This window comes from Carettochelys insculpta, chromosome 3 (genome assembly GCF_033958435.1).
Source record: "Carettochelys insculpta isolate YL-2023 chromosome 3, ASM3395843v1, whole genome shotgun sequence".
Taxonomy (NCBI): Eukaryota; Metazoa; Chordata; order Testudines; family Carettochelyidae; genus Carettochelys; species Carettochelys insculpta.
The window spans coordinates 91,442,295-91,455,276 of NC_134139.1; the positions used below are offsets into that span (position 1 = coordinate 91,442,295).

At 44.6% G+C, this 12,982-nt stretch overlaps 1 protein-coding gene across 4 annotated transcripts in view; it reads right to left on the reverse strand.

Annotated features, from left to right (window-relative positions):
* The window catches only part of TIAM2 (TIAM Rac1 associated GEF 2), a 260,365-nt gene that overhangs the window by 125,038 nt on the left and 122,345 nt on the right, over positions 1–12,982 (reverse strand). For all 4 annotated transcript variants that reach the window (XM_074990337.1, XM_074990339.1, XM_074990336.1 and 1 more), the window contains one exon: positions 6,088–6,523. In XM_074990337.1, coding sequence (XP_074846438.1) covers positions 6,088–6,523 — 436 coding nt within the window. The remainder of the gene's footprint in view (positions 1–6,087; positions 6,524–12,982) is intronic.

The following is a 12,982-nucleotide window of genomic DNA, read 5'->3' on the forward strand; positions in this document are numbered from 1 at the left end:
TATGACATGCCTCCCAGGTACACAGGACAGCCCAGGTCACAATGCTGGGGCACTGACAGTTGCTATATTGACACATTAAGGCTTCAAGAGATTCCAGCCATACTGCTGCCTTAGCACAGCACTCAGCAGCACTAAGAGGAACCAAGTGTCTGTGCCACAGCATCAGTGCTACTTTTGACCCATATGTTTAACTAACTGATACTCATTTACACATGTGTAAATTCTGAATTCTACCCCTCAGATAACCCAACGAAATGTCCACAGATCCTATTCAGCTCTGCATGTTATAACCCAGAATGCATCTTGCCTTGCTTTGAACCTTTGAGACTGTGGTTGAAGTAGCTGAAGGCTATGTCTACACGAGAGCATAAAGTCAATTTTAAGACACTTAGCTCAATTTTAGAATATGACTGTCTTCCTTGCAAATGTCATGAGGTGAATTTTGACGAGCAATGAAGTGTAATCCCAAGTTCAAATTTAAAATGTCATATTAGTACTAGTGTGGAAAAAGTGTTACTTTAAATCAATTTTATTGGCCTCCAGAGGTATCCCACAATGCCCTGAATGTGCTCCTTCTGGCCACTTTCACCTCTGTTGCTCTCCAGGTGTGCAGGAAGTAGGAAATAGGAAGCCTGGCAATTTGAATTAATTTTCTTTCTGGACGGCATGGTGATTTCTCTGGATCTCAAGAGCCCCAGCATGGATCCATCAGGAGCTCCAGGATCTCATTTCTGTGTCGATGGATGAGTGAATACCAGGGACATGCAGCAGTGCTCCATAAAAATCAAACACCCCCAACCCCTCCAACACACCCCCCAAATTACTGCCAGGCTGTGAGGACCATGTCTGCAGACAGTGGCATGCTCTGCCCTGTGCAGGGTTTCAGTGCTTGAGGGGACTTTTTGCCTGCACAGGATTTATCAGGAAAATCCAAGAAAGAGCTGTGTACCCTGAGTCTCAGCTGACTCTTCCCCCCCCTTTTGTGGGCCCAGACACCCTTCTTCTAGTTAATTACTCCATACCCTTTACAGAGTGCTGCAGAGAACCATCTGTACAATTGACAGCGTGCACTTCCGACACGAAAGCAACATAATCTTAAAGAGTTTGCAAATCATCTTAAAAGCTTCATCTATGGAATTTACAGTGGCCACTCAAACATTTTAATGTGTTCTCTGAGCATCCAGCTGACTGAATCATTTCATCAGGTTGTTCACCTTGTTTTCTCTGCTTCACATTTGTAAAGGGTAAGCCCCCCCCACCCCCCCCAAACCACCATGAGGTGGTTGCATTTCTAAGCGCTCAATGCTAGGACTGTGCTTCATTCTGTCCCTTTTTAAACAACTGTGACTTTAAAAAATAACTTCACCAATGTGTTCTGAGAGCACCCAGCTGACGGTACCACGTCAACAGGTTGCTCAACTAGTTTTCTCCACCAAACACCAAAGCCCCGAATGCCCAATGGAAAAAAAGTGACTCCATGTGACTAAGTAAAGACTTCATATTATTCTCAGGGAAAGGCGATACAATATAAAAGTAGTAGTGTATCTGGCCAAAGGCGTTCCAGACTCATTGTGAATCTCCAAGTCTAAACAGAAGAGAGGGAAAAAAATCCCAAAGGATGCTGATGTCTAGTGGCTACTGGAAGGAGGCATTACTCTGTCAGAAGTAGTAGCGGCTTGAGAAGAGAAGGAAAAGTTAAGGAAGCATTAGAAGATAGAAAAGTCGATGAAAGAATGAAGGCATTCCCTTGCTTGTCTAGTAAGAAGAGACACCCCACAAGCTCCATTCCGTCACAAGAAGTCATTCCAAGATACACGATTTGGGAAGGGAAAGTACTGGTGCCTTGGGGGACTAGCTCCGTAAAACTTGTGTGGCCTGGGGCCAGCCCCGTGGCATGTGGTGCCTGCGGGGGCCCAGCTTCGGATATTGTTGAGCAACCCGTTGACAAGATTCAATCAGTTGTGCACCTGGGGAGAGAGGGCAGCCCCCCTAAAACTTCTGTCTGGGGCCAGACCCCCAGCACATGGTGAGGGCCAGCCCTTAAAATTTCTGTGCCCCCCAGCCAGCTCCCCAGCACATGGTGCCTTGTGGGGGGCCAGCCCCAGAGACTGTGGAGCAGCCTGTTGAGTTGGTTCAATCAGTTGTGCACCTGAGCAAGGGGGCGGCACCTTAACATTTCTGCGTCAGGTGGCCAGCACCCTGGCACCGGGTGTAAATTCAAGAGGTCGAAGCTTTTAAGAATGAGCCCTAGAAAATGTGAAGTGGAGAAAACAAATTTTTCCTCAGGGAAGAAGCCTTCAACCTCCTCACCTTCCTGCCTCCCCGCAGGGTAGGACATGTCACTGTCTAGAAGCATTGTCCACACTTCACAGCTGGCATGTGGTGTGGTGCGGTGGGGGCTAGCCCGCCAGCCACATGGCATCTGGAGAACAGGGGCTGCCCCGTACAATTGTGAAGTGCAGGAAAGAAGTTTTTTGGCTTCTCCAATTAAATCCTGTGCAGGGAAGAAGCCTTCATCCCACACAGAGCAGGACACGCCACTGTCTGCAACCGTGGTCCCCACAGCCCAGACGCCACATGGTGTGGTAGGGTGGGAGCTAGCCAGCCAGACACATGGTGTCTTCAAGTGGGGGGGATGCCCCGTACAAACGTGAAGTGGAGAAAACTAGTTGAGCAATCTGTTGAAATGGTTCAGTCAGCTGGGTGCTGTCAGGACACATTTGGTAACAAGATCCATAATGACGATGACAACAAACAATTTCTCTCATCAGGGAAAGAGACTTTTCAAAAATGGCTGCTTATTTTCAATTTTCAAGGGGAGGGGAAGGAGGGCAGCGCAGTCTGGGAAAATGACATCACACACCCACAACCGCTTGTAGGGCATTTTTCCCCATAATGCACCAGCAGAAAAACCCAGAATGACATGTGGCTGAGGGAACTGTGGGATAGGTTCCCACAATGCACTGTTGCAGCCATCAAACTTTGGCAATTTAGTGGGAACGCACTAAGTCGTCTTTGTGGGCTGGTGCAGACACTCAACTTCGACTTTATAAAATCCACTGTTACAAAGTTGACTTTAATAAATTCATTATGAAATAAAGTTGTAGGCATAGCCTCCATTCTGAGCTGTGCCACACGCAAGTGAACAGACAATGGCAGGAGTAGTAATGCACCAGTCCTAATGTAATGTTGACAGGCAGAACTGAACCTGGGATCTCTGCAGTTTAGGGCATGAGCTTCCACTGCTTGAGCAAAATAGCCAGCCAGCTATTAAATAAGGTGGTAGAGAAGACTCATTTTCTCTCACTCTTTAAGTAGCCTAGGTGCTGCTACATGGGTCAGTGACCCACACCTGGTAGATGTGGGGGTTACCTATGATTCCCCAGCAGAGAATCAAACCCTGATATCCTGGACAACAGGTGGGGATACTTATCGATGCTTACCATTAGTGAAAGAAGATAAGTAGAAGGATCAAGTACCAGTATGGGCACTAGAGATGCGCAATGAACATTCGAATGTGTTTATAAGTGAAAAGAGGACTTTCGACGTACGAAAATAAAGTGGTTTTCTAGTACATGAATTCATAGCGATTTAGTGGCTCAAAAAATTCTCCCAAATAGAAGAGGCAATTTTTGCTCAGGAACAGGTACTTAGTATCATACTAGTAAGTAAAAATGACAAATATTTTGGAGGGGGAAAAAAAAGGAAAACTTGGAAACTTTTGTCCACTCAAAGTCACACATGAAGAAATTGTGAACACAAACAACCATGTGTGCACTAGTAGGCATTTCTACAGCCAAATACAGACTCTCAGATTTTTAAAGCCAGAAGAGACCATCTTGATTACCTAAGTTGACTTCTTGTATAATACAGAACATAGAATTTCATTAAGTAATTGCTGCAACAAACCTATAATATCTGGTTAAACCAGAGCATATCTTTTAGAAAGATACTCAATCTTACACACATGAGCAGTTTTGTGGCTGCAAGTGGGATTCTGCTTTTTAAAAACCTGGCCCTGGGATGGGACACTGCCACCCAGTATTGCCAACTCAAGAGGGTTTCTTTTAAAATGTGTTCTATTTGTGGCTAGAGCAATGGGATTTCAGAGGGTTTGGCAGCATGACTTGTCATGACAAGAAACTCCAGTCCCACTGAGAAATTAAACCTGGACAGCAGCCAGCAGTCTCTCCTCTGTGCTCATCCTTCTCACAGGAGAAGAGGAGGATGCAAAGAGACCAGTAGTTCAGCTCAACTCTAATGCCTTTGCTCCTTTGAGCAACATGGAGGAGACTGTGATTCTGCTCCTCTTTTCTCCCATCCTGCACTGCAGCATCCATCCTGGGAAGGGGGAATGAGGGGTGAAAAGCCCCTGGAGCCGCCCCACTCAGCTCAGAAATGGGTTTTGGGACTCCACTGAAGCCCTCCCAGGCCTGGGAGAGGTGAAGAACACCAAGCAATATAGTTGTGGGGCTTAAGGACAATAGGAGGACTGGATTGATGAGGGGCTGGGGGCAGCTGAACTAAGGAAGGCTGAAGATAACAAGGTGAATTGCTGAGAAGGGACAGGCAGCTGTGAGAGAGTCCTGCATCAGGGCATCAAATCATCTTACCCAATACATTTGAGAGAGCGGTCCCCTCTAATTACCTCAAACACGCTCTGAGGGCTGGCAGGGAAGTTCAATAATCAAAAGACAGATTGAAAAAATCCACTTTTTAAAAAATTCTCATGATTGTTTGGGCCAGTCTCGTGGTTCCTGGGGATGCAGCTCCTTTTTGACTTTGCAAAGTTAGCGTACTGCAACTTCTACAGGACAGTCCCAGTCCTGCAAAGCATGCTGTGCCTTGGTCTTCTTCCTCATTCCCCAGTCTGTCCTGACTCCCAAAGCCAGCACAGACACCTCACCTCAACTCCTGCTAGACACCTTCTTCCACAGACTGTGTTTTTTTACCCCCATAATAAAAAAAAAAAAAACAAGACTATTCTGCTGCTTCAACAAAACCTTCACCAGCTTTGGGGATAAGAAGTTATGCCTTCAAGCAAGGCTTTTGTTATCACTACCATCCCTCTGTCTGCAGGCTGCCACTTAGCTCTCATAGTCCAAACCTCCAAGTCATTTCCCAGTAATATCCAGTCACTCTGCCTGTGGCTCAGCCCTAGACCCAGAGTTACTTGCAACAAAGCTTCAGATTCCTGCAATCATTTTTCCTGCCTCTTCTCGGCTCCTACCCGTGCCTTTCTGGTCTGAGCTATCTCCAATATGCACTCCACAGAGTTCCCTTCCCTTCAGAGATTTCCCATCATCCCTTTCATCAGTCTTAGGTGTCTTCCCCTCATCCCCAGTCAGGCCCAAGTGGGAAGCACCTACCTTGTTAGAGAGGAAGATGGACTATTTCCCTTACAGAAGCCAGCCACCCTGTGACAGGCACAGAATTACTTCAAACCACCAAATTATCATATGCATCTTTTAACCTGGCACACATGTAATTGTGCATGAGTCTGTAAATCAGAGTGCTTAACCAAATATCATTTGATTTTCAATAACAAATGCACAGCGGCACACCCAAAGCTTGGAGATGCAAATGGAGGCGCACTTTTAGGGAGGTAGCTCAGCACACATTATTTTTAAGCAGAGGAATAGATGACCTGTGTAGTGAGCCATGGGCACAAGCTATCCCTTGTACCAGAATTAGGTCCATCTACACTACAGCTGCTGCAGCAGTACTGACTGTGGCAGTGCCGCAGTCAGGCCTCCTGCTGACGTGCGCAGGACGTAGCGCACAAAACTACGCTATGCTGGCAAGAGCACTCTTGCTGGCAAGATTAAACCACCCTTAAGAAAGGGCAGTAGCTATGTCATCTGGAAAGCGTCCTCCACCAACTTCGTGCCATCAGCACTTCTATCAATGAAACATCCATCAGTTAAGAGGAGGGTTCCTTCACATTCCTAACTGACAAAAATGGTCTTCTGAAGGTCCAAAACATTACCTAGACCTCATTAAAAAATAAATAAATAAATATGATGACCACCAAACAAAGGGATAACACCTACAGGGGCATGTTAACAGAGTTTAGCTGGGACTTACCTTTGAGTGTTATCCAATACTGCTTCCACTGTCTTCGTGTGACCAGCTCAAGTTTTTTCTCCTTCTGTAGCGTTACCAGCGGCTTGAAGAAGAGCCATCCTGCTTTGCGCACAACGCCTTGTTCTTTCTCATATAGCAGATCCAGTTGCTCTAAGGAACTGAGAGATTCACTGCTAGAGTCCTCGGTTTCTGTGGAGGTGTCTGTATTCTCAGCATTAGTCCTGCTCATGTCCAGCTCCCGCATGAAATTTTCATAAATGTTCTGCCTGAGGGCATCACTGCTGATTGCATTAGTAGATTCACTTCTCTGGGGCGGAATGTGGCCAGAGCCTGATGACCAGAGTAAACCAGAGAGCTGTGAAGGAGCCAGAGTGTCCACAGCGAGGTTATTGATTCTGCTGTCGAAGTACTCACTCAGATCTTTGGATTTTGGCTCCTGTAATTAACGCAGAGTAAAGAGATACATAGTGAAGAGACAGCCTATAGCATCTCGTTTATTTCATGTTTCTTCATCATAAACTCCATCAGTGTGTTCCTGCTTTCACTACGATGGTGCCTGTTAATTTTAGCAATCTGTGCTACTGTCAGTACAGGTTGAACCTCTCTAATCTGGTACTCTGAGACCTGACTTGTGCCAGACCATGGGTAGTCAATATTGTCTTTTACATTACCAGCACTTCCACTGGTAACTGGGCTCTTAGAAGACATTTAGGGGCAAATTGCAGCTAAATAACAGCACAGACTGCTGAGCATCAGGACTGGTGGCTGTAAACAAACTTTATGGGACTACAGAAAACTTGGCCACTCCCACGATAGGGGATTACGCTGGATTATGGGTATTGCCACACAAGAGTGTAGTGGATTAGAGAGGTTCAACCTCTATTACTGAAACATTTTTATTCAAACAGAATCCCAATCAGACTAACTTCCAAGCCAGTAGTATTTGCTGATTCAACAGGCCTTAAGACAAAAAAAAACAAAAACACCCCTCAGAACTTATTACCAGTTGCTGTGACTTTGATTTCCAGCTGTCCTATGAGCACTGCAAACAGAAGGACATACCCCTGCGACAAAGCGGTGATTTTGTCTTCTATTGCATATGATTTCTATTTGTTTTGTTATTTTTATGCTATTTCTGTTATATTACAGTAACCTTGGGGCTGTCCATCAGTCTCCTGGGGCACTGCACCAATACCAAGATGGCAATGGGACCTTTGGGTGTGACAACTTCTCACACATATACTGTGGGCAATGTCCTTCCTAACTTGAGCCCAGTAACACCTTTTGCCCGGGAAGCAGGGCTGTTAAAGTTTTATCCAGTTAACTGGTTTTCAAGAAAGGTGGAGAAAGTCTAGAGAAGAGCAACAAGAATGATTAAAGGTCTAGAGAACATGACTGAAAGAACTGGACTTGTTTAGTTTAGAAAAGAGAAGACTTAGAGGGGACATGATAGGAGTTTTCAAGTACCTTAAAGAGAGTTACAAGGAGGAGGGAGAAAAATTGTTCTCCTTGGCCTCTGAGGATAGGACAAGGAGCAATGGGCTTAAACTGCAGCAAGGGAGGTTTAGGTTGGACATGAGGAAAAACTTCTTAACTGTCAGGGTGGTCAAACACTGGAATAAACTACCTAGAGAGGATGTGGAATCTCCATCCCTGGAAATTTTTAAGAGCAGGGTAGATAGAAATCTATCGGGGATGATCTAGACAGTGCTTGGTCCTGCTGAGAGGGCAGGGAACTGGACTCAATGACCTCTTGAGGTCCCTTCCAGTTCTAGTGTTCTATGGTACGTGCCAGAGCAGCCGGCCCTACAGGTCCGCCACAAATGTGGGCTCTCCAGCCACATCCACAGCAGCCCCAGAGGGAGGGGGTAGTAGGGAAGGAGGGAGGGGTGCTGGGAGGCCATTCCAGGCCAGCTGGGCTGGAGCACCCTCCCGGTCCCGCCACCACAGACAAGGCTTCTCCGGCCAGGCTGGAGCACCCCCATCAATGGTATGCCAGGGGCCACTGTAGACGGGGGACAACTCTGGCCCGGCTGCTGTGGATGCCAGTGGGCCCCAGTGCACTCCAACCCAGCTGGAGCAGCCATTTAATCAATTAACCAGTTAAACCTAGTGCTTACCTGGTTAACCAACTAAACAGGATTTTACATCCCCTTCTGGGAAGCAGGACAAAGGCTGCAGGAGGGGCCTGACTGAGGGGCTTGGATCAGGTGGGCTGGGAGTAGGGTGCTGTCGGCTGGCTTCGGTTGCAGGGGCACAAGCCAGGGCCTTGGCTCTATCTTCCTCTGGGCCCCCTCTCTCAGGGGTGGGCTGTGCAGACTGCTTCCAGTTACTGCGCTGACAAATCTGTTCTATGCTGTGTTCCTGCCCACTAATCAACCAGTCTGTTCTACCTGCTGGCTGAGTGTCACATCTGACCGCGGATTGGGGCACAGAGCCCTGGGACTCCCCTACACTTCAGCAACCACCCATGACATCTGTGAATTAATCTGTTTTCCTGAGCATTGTGGAACATGGACATTGTCTTTAACACCCGGACTACAACAGTAACACTGATAAGACTAGTTCTGTTTATTATAGGGGTTTTATGGTGGAATGAAATTAAAATTCAACCCAGGTGGCAAAGTTCCAATATCTGACCATGTAAACACTCTGGATCTATGGATTAACAGTTGTAAATTGATTACGTTAATGGTGCTGAGCAGATTTTGCTTCCTGAGGATCTGAAAAATGTCTACCTGAAATTTGACATTTTTAAACCCACTGAATGTACTAACTCTCTACCAAGATAAACATGCTCAGCATTGTCTTAAAACTGAGAGAAAGTAGGCTGGATGATTTGCAAGAATCCAGGTTTTGAAATGTCAGGGTGCATACTTTCGAAAGGTTGAAAGCATTTCTACTGTTGTAGGAGCTTGACACCCAGATCCAGCAGTGCACTATGAAATCCATTTGTATTATTCACATGATGCAATTTTCTTTTCTTCTGCAGCAGGGCAGGGCAGTTCCTTTTTAACTGCCCTGAGATGACTTCTACATATGATTTTAATTTCACACTGGTGATGTGGAATGTTCACTCATTCCTGCAACAGTCTGTAGGAAAATCTGGGCTTCATGGCTTGACTCAGCAAAATGTTGAACACCCTCAGCACCCATTGACTTCATCAGGCACCTAAATATTTCACAAAACTGGGCTCTACAAGCAAAATTACACTGTGGGGGGAAACAAATTCTCTGATGAGAATGGCGGACTATGTCCCATCCAAGAGTATTTTATGGACATTGTAAAAAATATATTATGCTTAAAAACTACGTAAGAGAAAAACTATTTGCTGCCTTTCTTTTGTAGTGGTGAAAAAATGAACAAATGTTACTTGAAAATACCCAAGGGCTGTGAATAGTTCAAACAGAAGCAGTATTAATCATGAAAGTGTTATTTTGGACTCAAGTTTACACTACTTGTAAAGCAATATTTATTTGCACTCTGACTTCTACACAGAGCTAGAGTAAACAAATACTGGTCTCCTGTGATCTAGTCACACCAGAAGCTGGGAAGCAAATGCTTCCTCCTCCCTTCCCCCATCCTAAATGCTGCCCACCAAAAACAGATCAGAAGAAGCTGTGCTACATTTTGATAGCATGACAATTGCCAACATAAAGCCAAGAGCAACAGTGAGGTCCCAAGCCATCACACGTCACTACACAGGCCACTTTTCAGCAAAATGGCTCCTGAAGCAGTAGGCTCAATGCCAGATTTTATTTAAAGATTATGTCTCAAGACAGACCATTTTAAGCGTGACCCTGGAAAACACCCCTTCCACGTCTAGATCTTTTCGGTCACTGCGCTCAGCAAAATAGGCCTAGAAGAACATAAGAATGGCCATAGTGAGTCAGACCAAAGGTCCATCTAGCCCACTATCCTGTCTTCTGACAGAGGCCCATGCCTGATACCCGCCAATAGACTGAACAGAACAGGTAATCACAAAAGCAATCCCTCTCCTGACATCTATTGCCAACCTCTGACAAACAGACTAGGGACACCATTCCTACCTATCCTGGCTAATAGCCATCCAAGCCATCCATTGATGGACCTAACCTCCATGAATTGATCTAGGGTTTTGTTTTTTATTTTTTTGGACCTGTGAAAGTCTTGGCCTTCACAGCTTCCTCTGGCAAGGAGTTCCACAGGCCTACTATGTGCTGTGTGAAGAAAAACTTCCTTTTGCTAGTTTTAAACTGGCCTCACATTAATTTAATTTGGTGACCCCTAGTTCTTTTGTTAAGGGAACAAATAACTTTTCCGTATTCACTTTTTCCCCACCAGTCATGATCACAGCCCCACATAGGTTTTTCTAAACTGAAAAGACCCCATCTTGTTAATCTCTCTGCATATGGCACCTATTCCAAACCCCTAATCATTTTTGTTGCCCTTTTCCAAACCTTTTCCAGTGCCACCATCTCTTTTTTCAGATGAGGTGACCACATCTGTATGTAATATTCAAGATGTGGGTCCACCATGGATTTATATAATGGCAATACGATGTTCTCTGTCTTATTCTCCATCCCTTTTTAATGATTCCTAGCATTCAGTTTGCCCTTTTTGACTGCTGCAGAACCATTGGCTGCAGCTACACTGCATTCTGCTTTCAGAAGCAGAATGTAAATGAGCAAGATCAGAAATGCAAATAAAGCACAGATTTTACATATCTCATATCTCATGCCTCAGTTGCATATTCTTGCATGACTGTGCTTTTATAAGAGGCTTTTCTAGAAGCTAAAACAGCCATGCAGATGGGGATCCTTCAAAACTAAATGCCATTTTCAAAAGAATCCTTCTTCCCATTTTGTTTCAGGAAGAAGGGTTCTTTCAAAAACGGGATTTGTTTTTGAAGGACCCTGCCTACATGGCTGTTTCTGCCTCTGGAAAATCCTCTTCTGGAAACACAATCACACAAGAATATGCAAATGACATGCAAAATGTGTAAATCCATGCTTCCTTTGCATTTTCAATCTTGCTCATTTGCATTCCTCTTCCGAAAGCAGTGTAGCCACAGCCATTGAGTGGATGTTGCCAGAGAACTATTCACTATGACTTCAAGATCTCTCATGAGTGGTTATTGCCAAATTAATCCCTAACATTTTGCGGGTGTAGTTGGAGTTATTGTTTCTGATGTACATCAACATTAACAACATTATCAATGTTAAAATTTATTTGCCATTTTGTTGCCCAACCACTTAGTTTTTTGAGATCTTTTAGAGTCTACTTTGTTCTTAAGTATTTTAAACAGTTTACGATCATCAGCAAATTTTGCCACCTCATTGTTTATCACTTTTTCCAGATAATTTATAAATAGGTTGAATAGGGTTGGTTCCAGCACAGATCCTTGGAGGACACCACTTGTTACAAAACTTATTATTTATTCCTACCCTTTGTCCAGCTTTATACAGTTTTAACACATCATTGGTCTCTATCCTTTCCACAAAGCTAACTACGGACTTAGTGCTCTGAGCCTAACCTCTAATCAACAGCACCACATCACATAGGCATGTCTACACCAGCCCCCTTCTTTGAAGGGGGCACAGCAATCAGCCTGTGTAGGGAATAATAATGAAGTGCTGCGATGAATATGCAGCATCTCATTAGGCTAAATCTCCCTGCGGCATCTTTGAAGTGCTGGCATGCTGTGTAGCCACAGACACTTCAATGTACCCATGCAACTTCAAAGTGTCCTTACTTGAAACAATCCAAAGTGCGCTTACTCCCTCCTGCCCCTCTCTTGGAGAGCCAAGAAAAAAAATATTTCAAAATATATTAGTTATTTTGCAGGCCCATGCATATCCTGTTGCTCCCACAACTCCTGGCCTGGTTCCAGGTCCTGACTAGTAGCAATTCTCTTGTAAGATTTGGGAGTTTCCTTTTCCCCTTTCTTTAACCCTGGGTTAACATGGCCACATGCTGAAACACTGACATTTGAATAATGTCTAATTGCTCCTCAGAATCAAGCAACTTCCTACAGACAGAACCAATTTTTCAGTTTATTTATAGAATATACTATTAGGTTTGCAAATTACTAATAAGGCCTCATTTCGGGACCTGCTAAACAAGTAACCTCTGTTTAGCACCAGCCGTGCCACTAACTGGTTTGAAACTCCCGTCAAGCTGTCCGGCAGCAATTCACTGAGCCCCAAAGTAGTATCATTTACAGAAATGTTGTCTCCCGCTGGGACCCAGCTACACTAACACTGTCACCTTCGGAAAGTACAGCTGTCCCCTAAGCCAGTTTCAACATATTTTAAAAATGGTAACATGGACGGGACCCAGCCAAACCAAACGAACTGTATCTATGGACAAGAAGCTACACATTTTAACCTATTGTTGCGGGTGCCCTTCTCTCAAACACTGCTGTTTTCTCTTACTCAAGCCCTACATTTTCAAAGTGAGATAGTCTAATTAGGGTTGGGGGTCAATCTCCTTTCACCCACATCAGAGCCTGGTTTGATACAGTCTCACCAGCAACTTTTCCCTACTTTTGTTAAAGTCAGGGGCTCTGTACTACGTATACACAATTGGCAGACAACAACTATTAATGATACTACCATGTATCATTCTGAAAATGTTGTAATTCACTTATTCATAACACATCCGCTATGTTGTAGAGTTATCTAGAGCCAGATACAAACTTTTATAAAATCTAAATATATAGGGCTGTCAATATCAGTGATGAAACTTGCAGTAAAAGGCTTTTATTAATTTATTTAATTAATTCAGGGTTGTTTTTTTTCCCTGTTTTCTAACTAATAGAGCAGTGCAAAGGTCAGGTTTGAAGAAAGCTGAAGGCTCCACAAGAAGTCACAAATGAGGCAATGAACCAGATGAGCAACCTTCCTAGAGCTA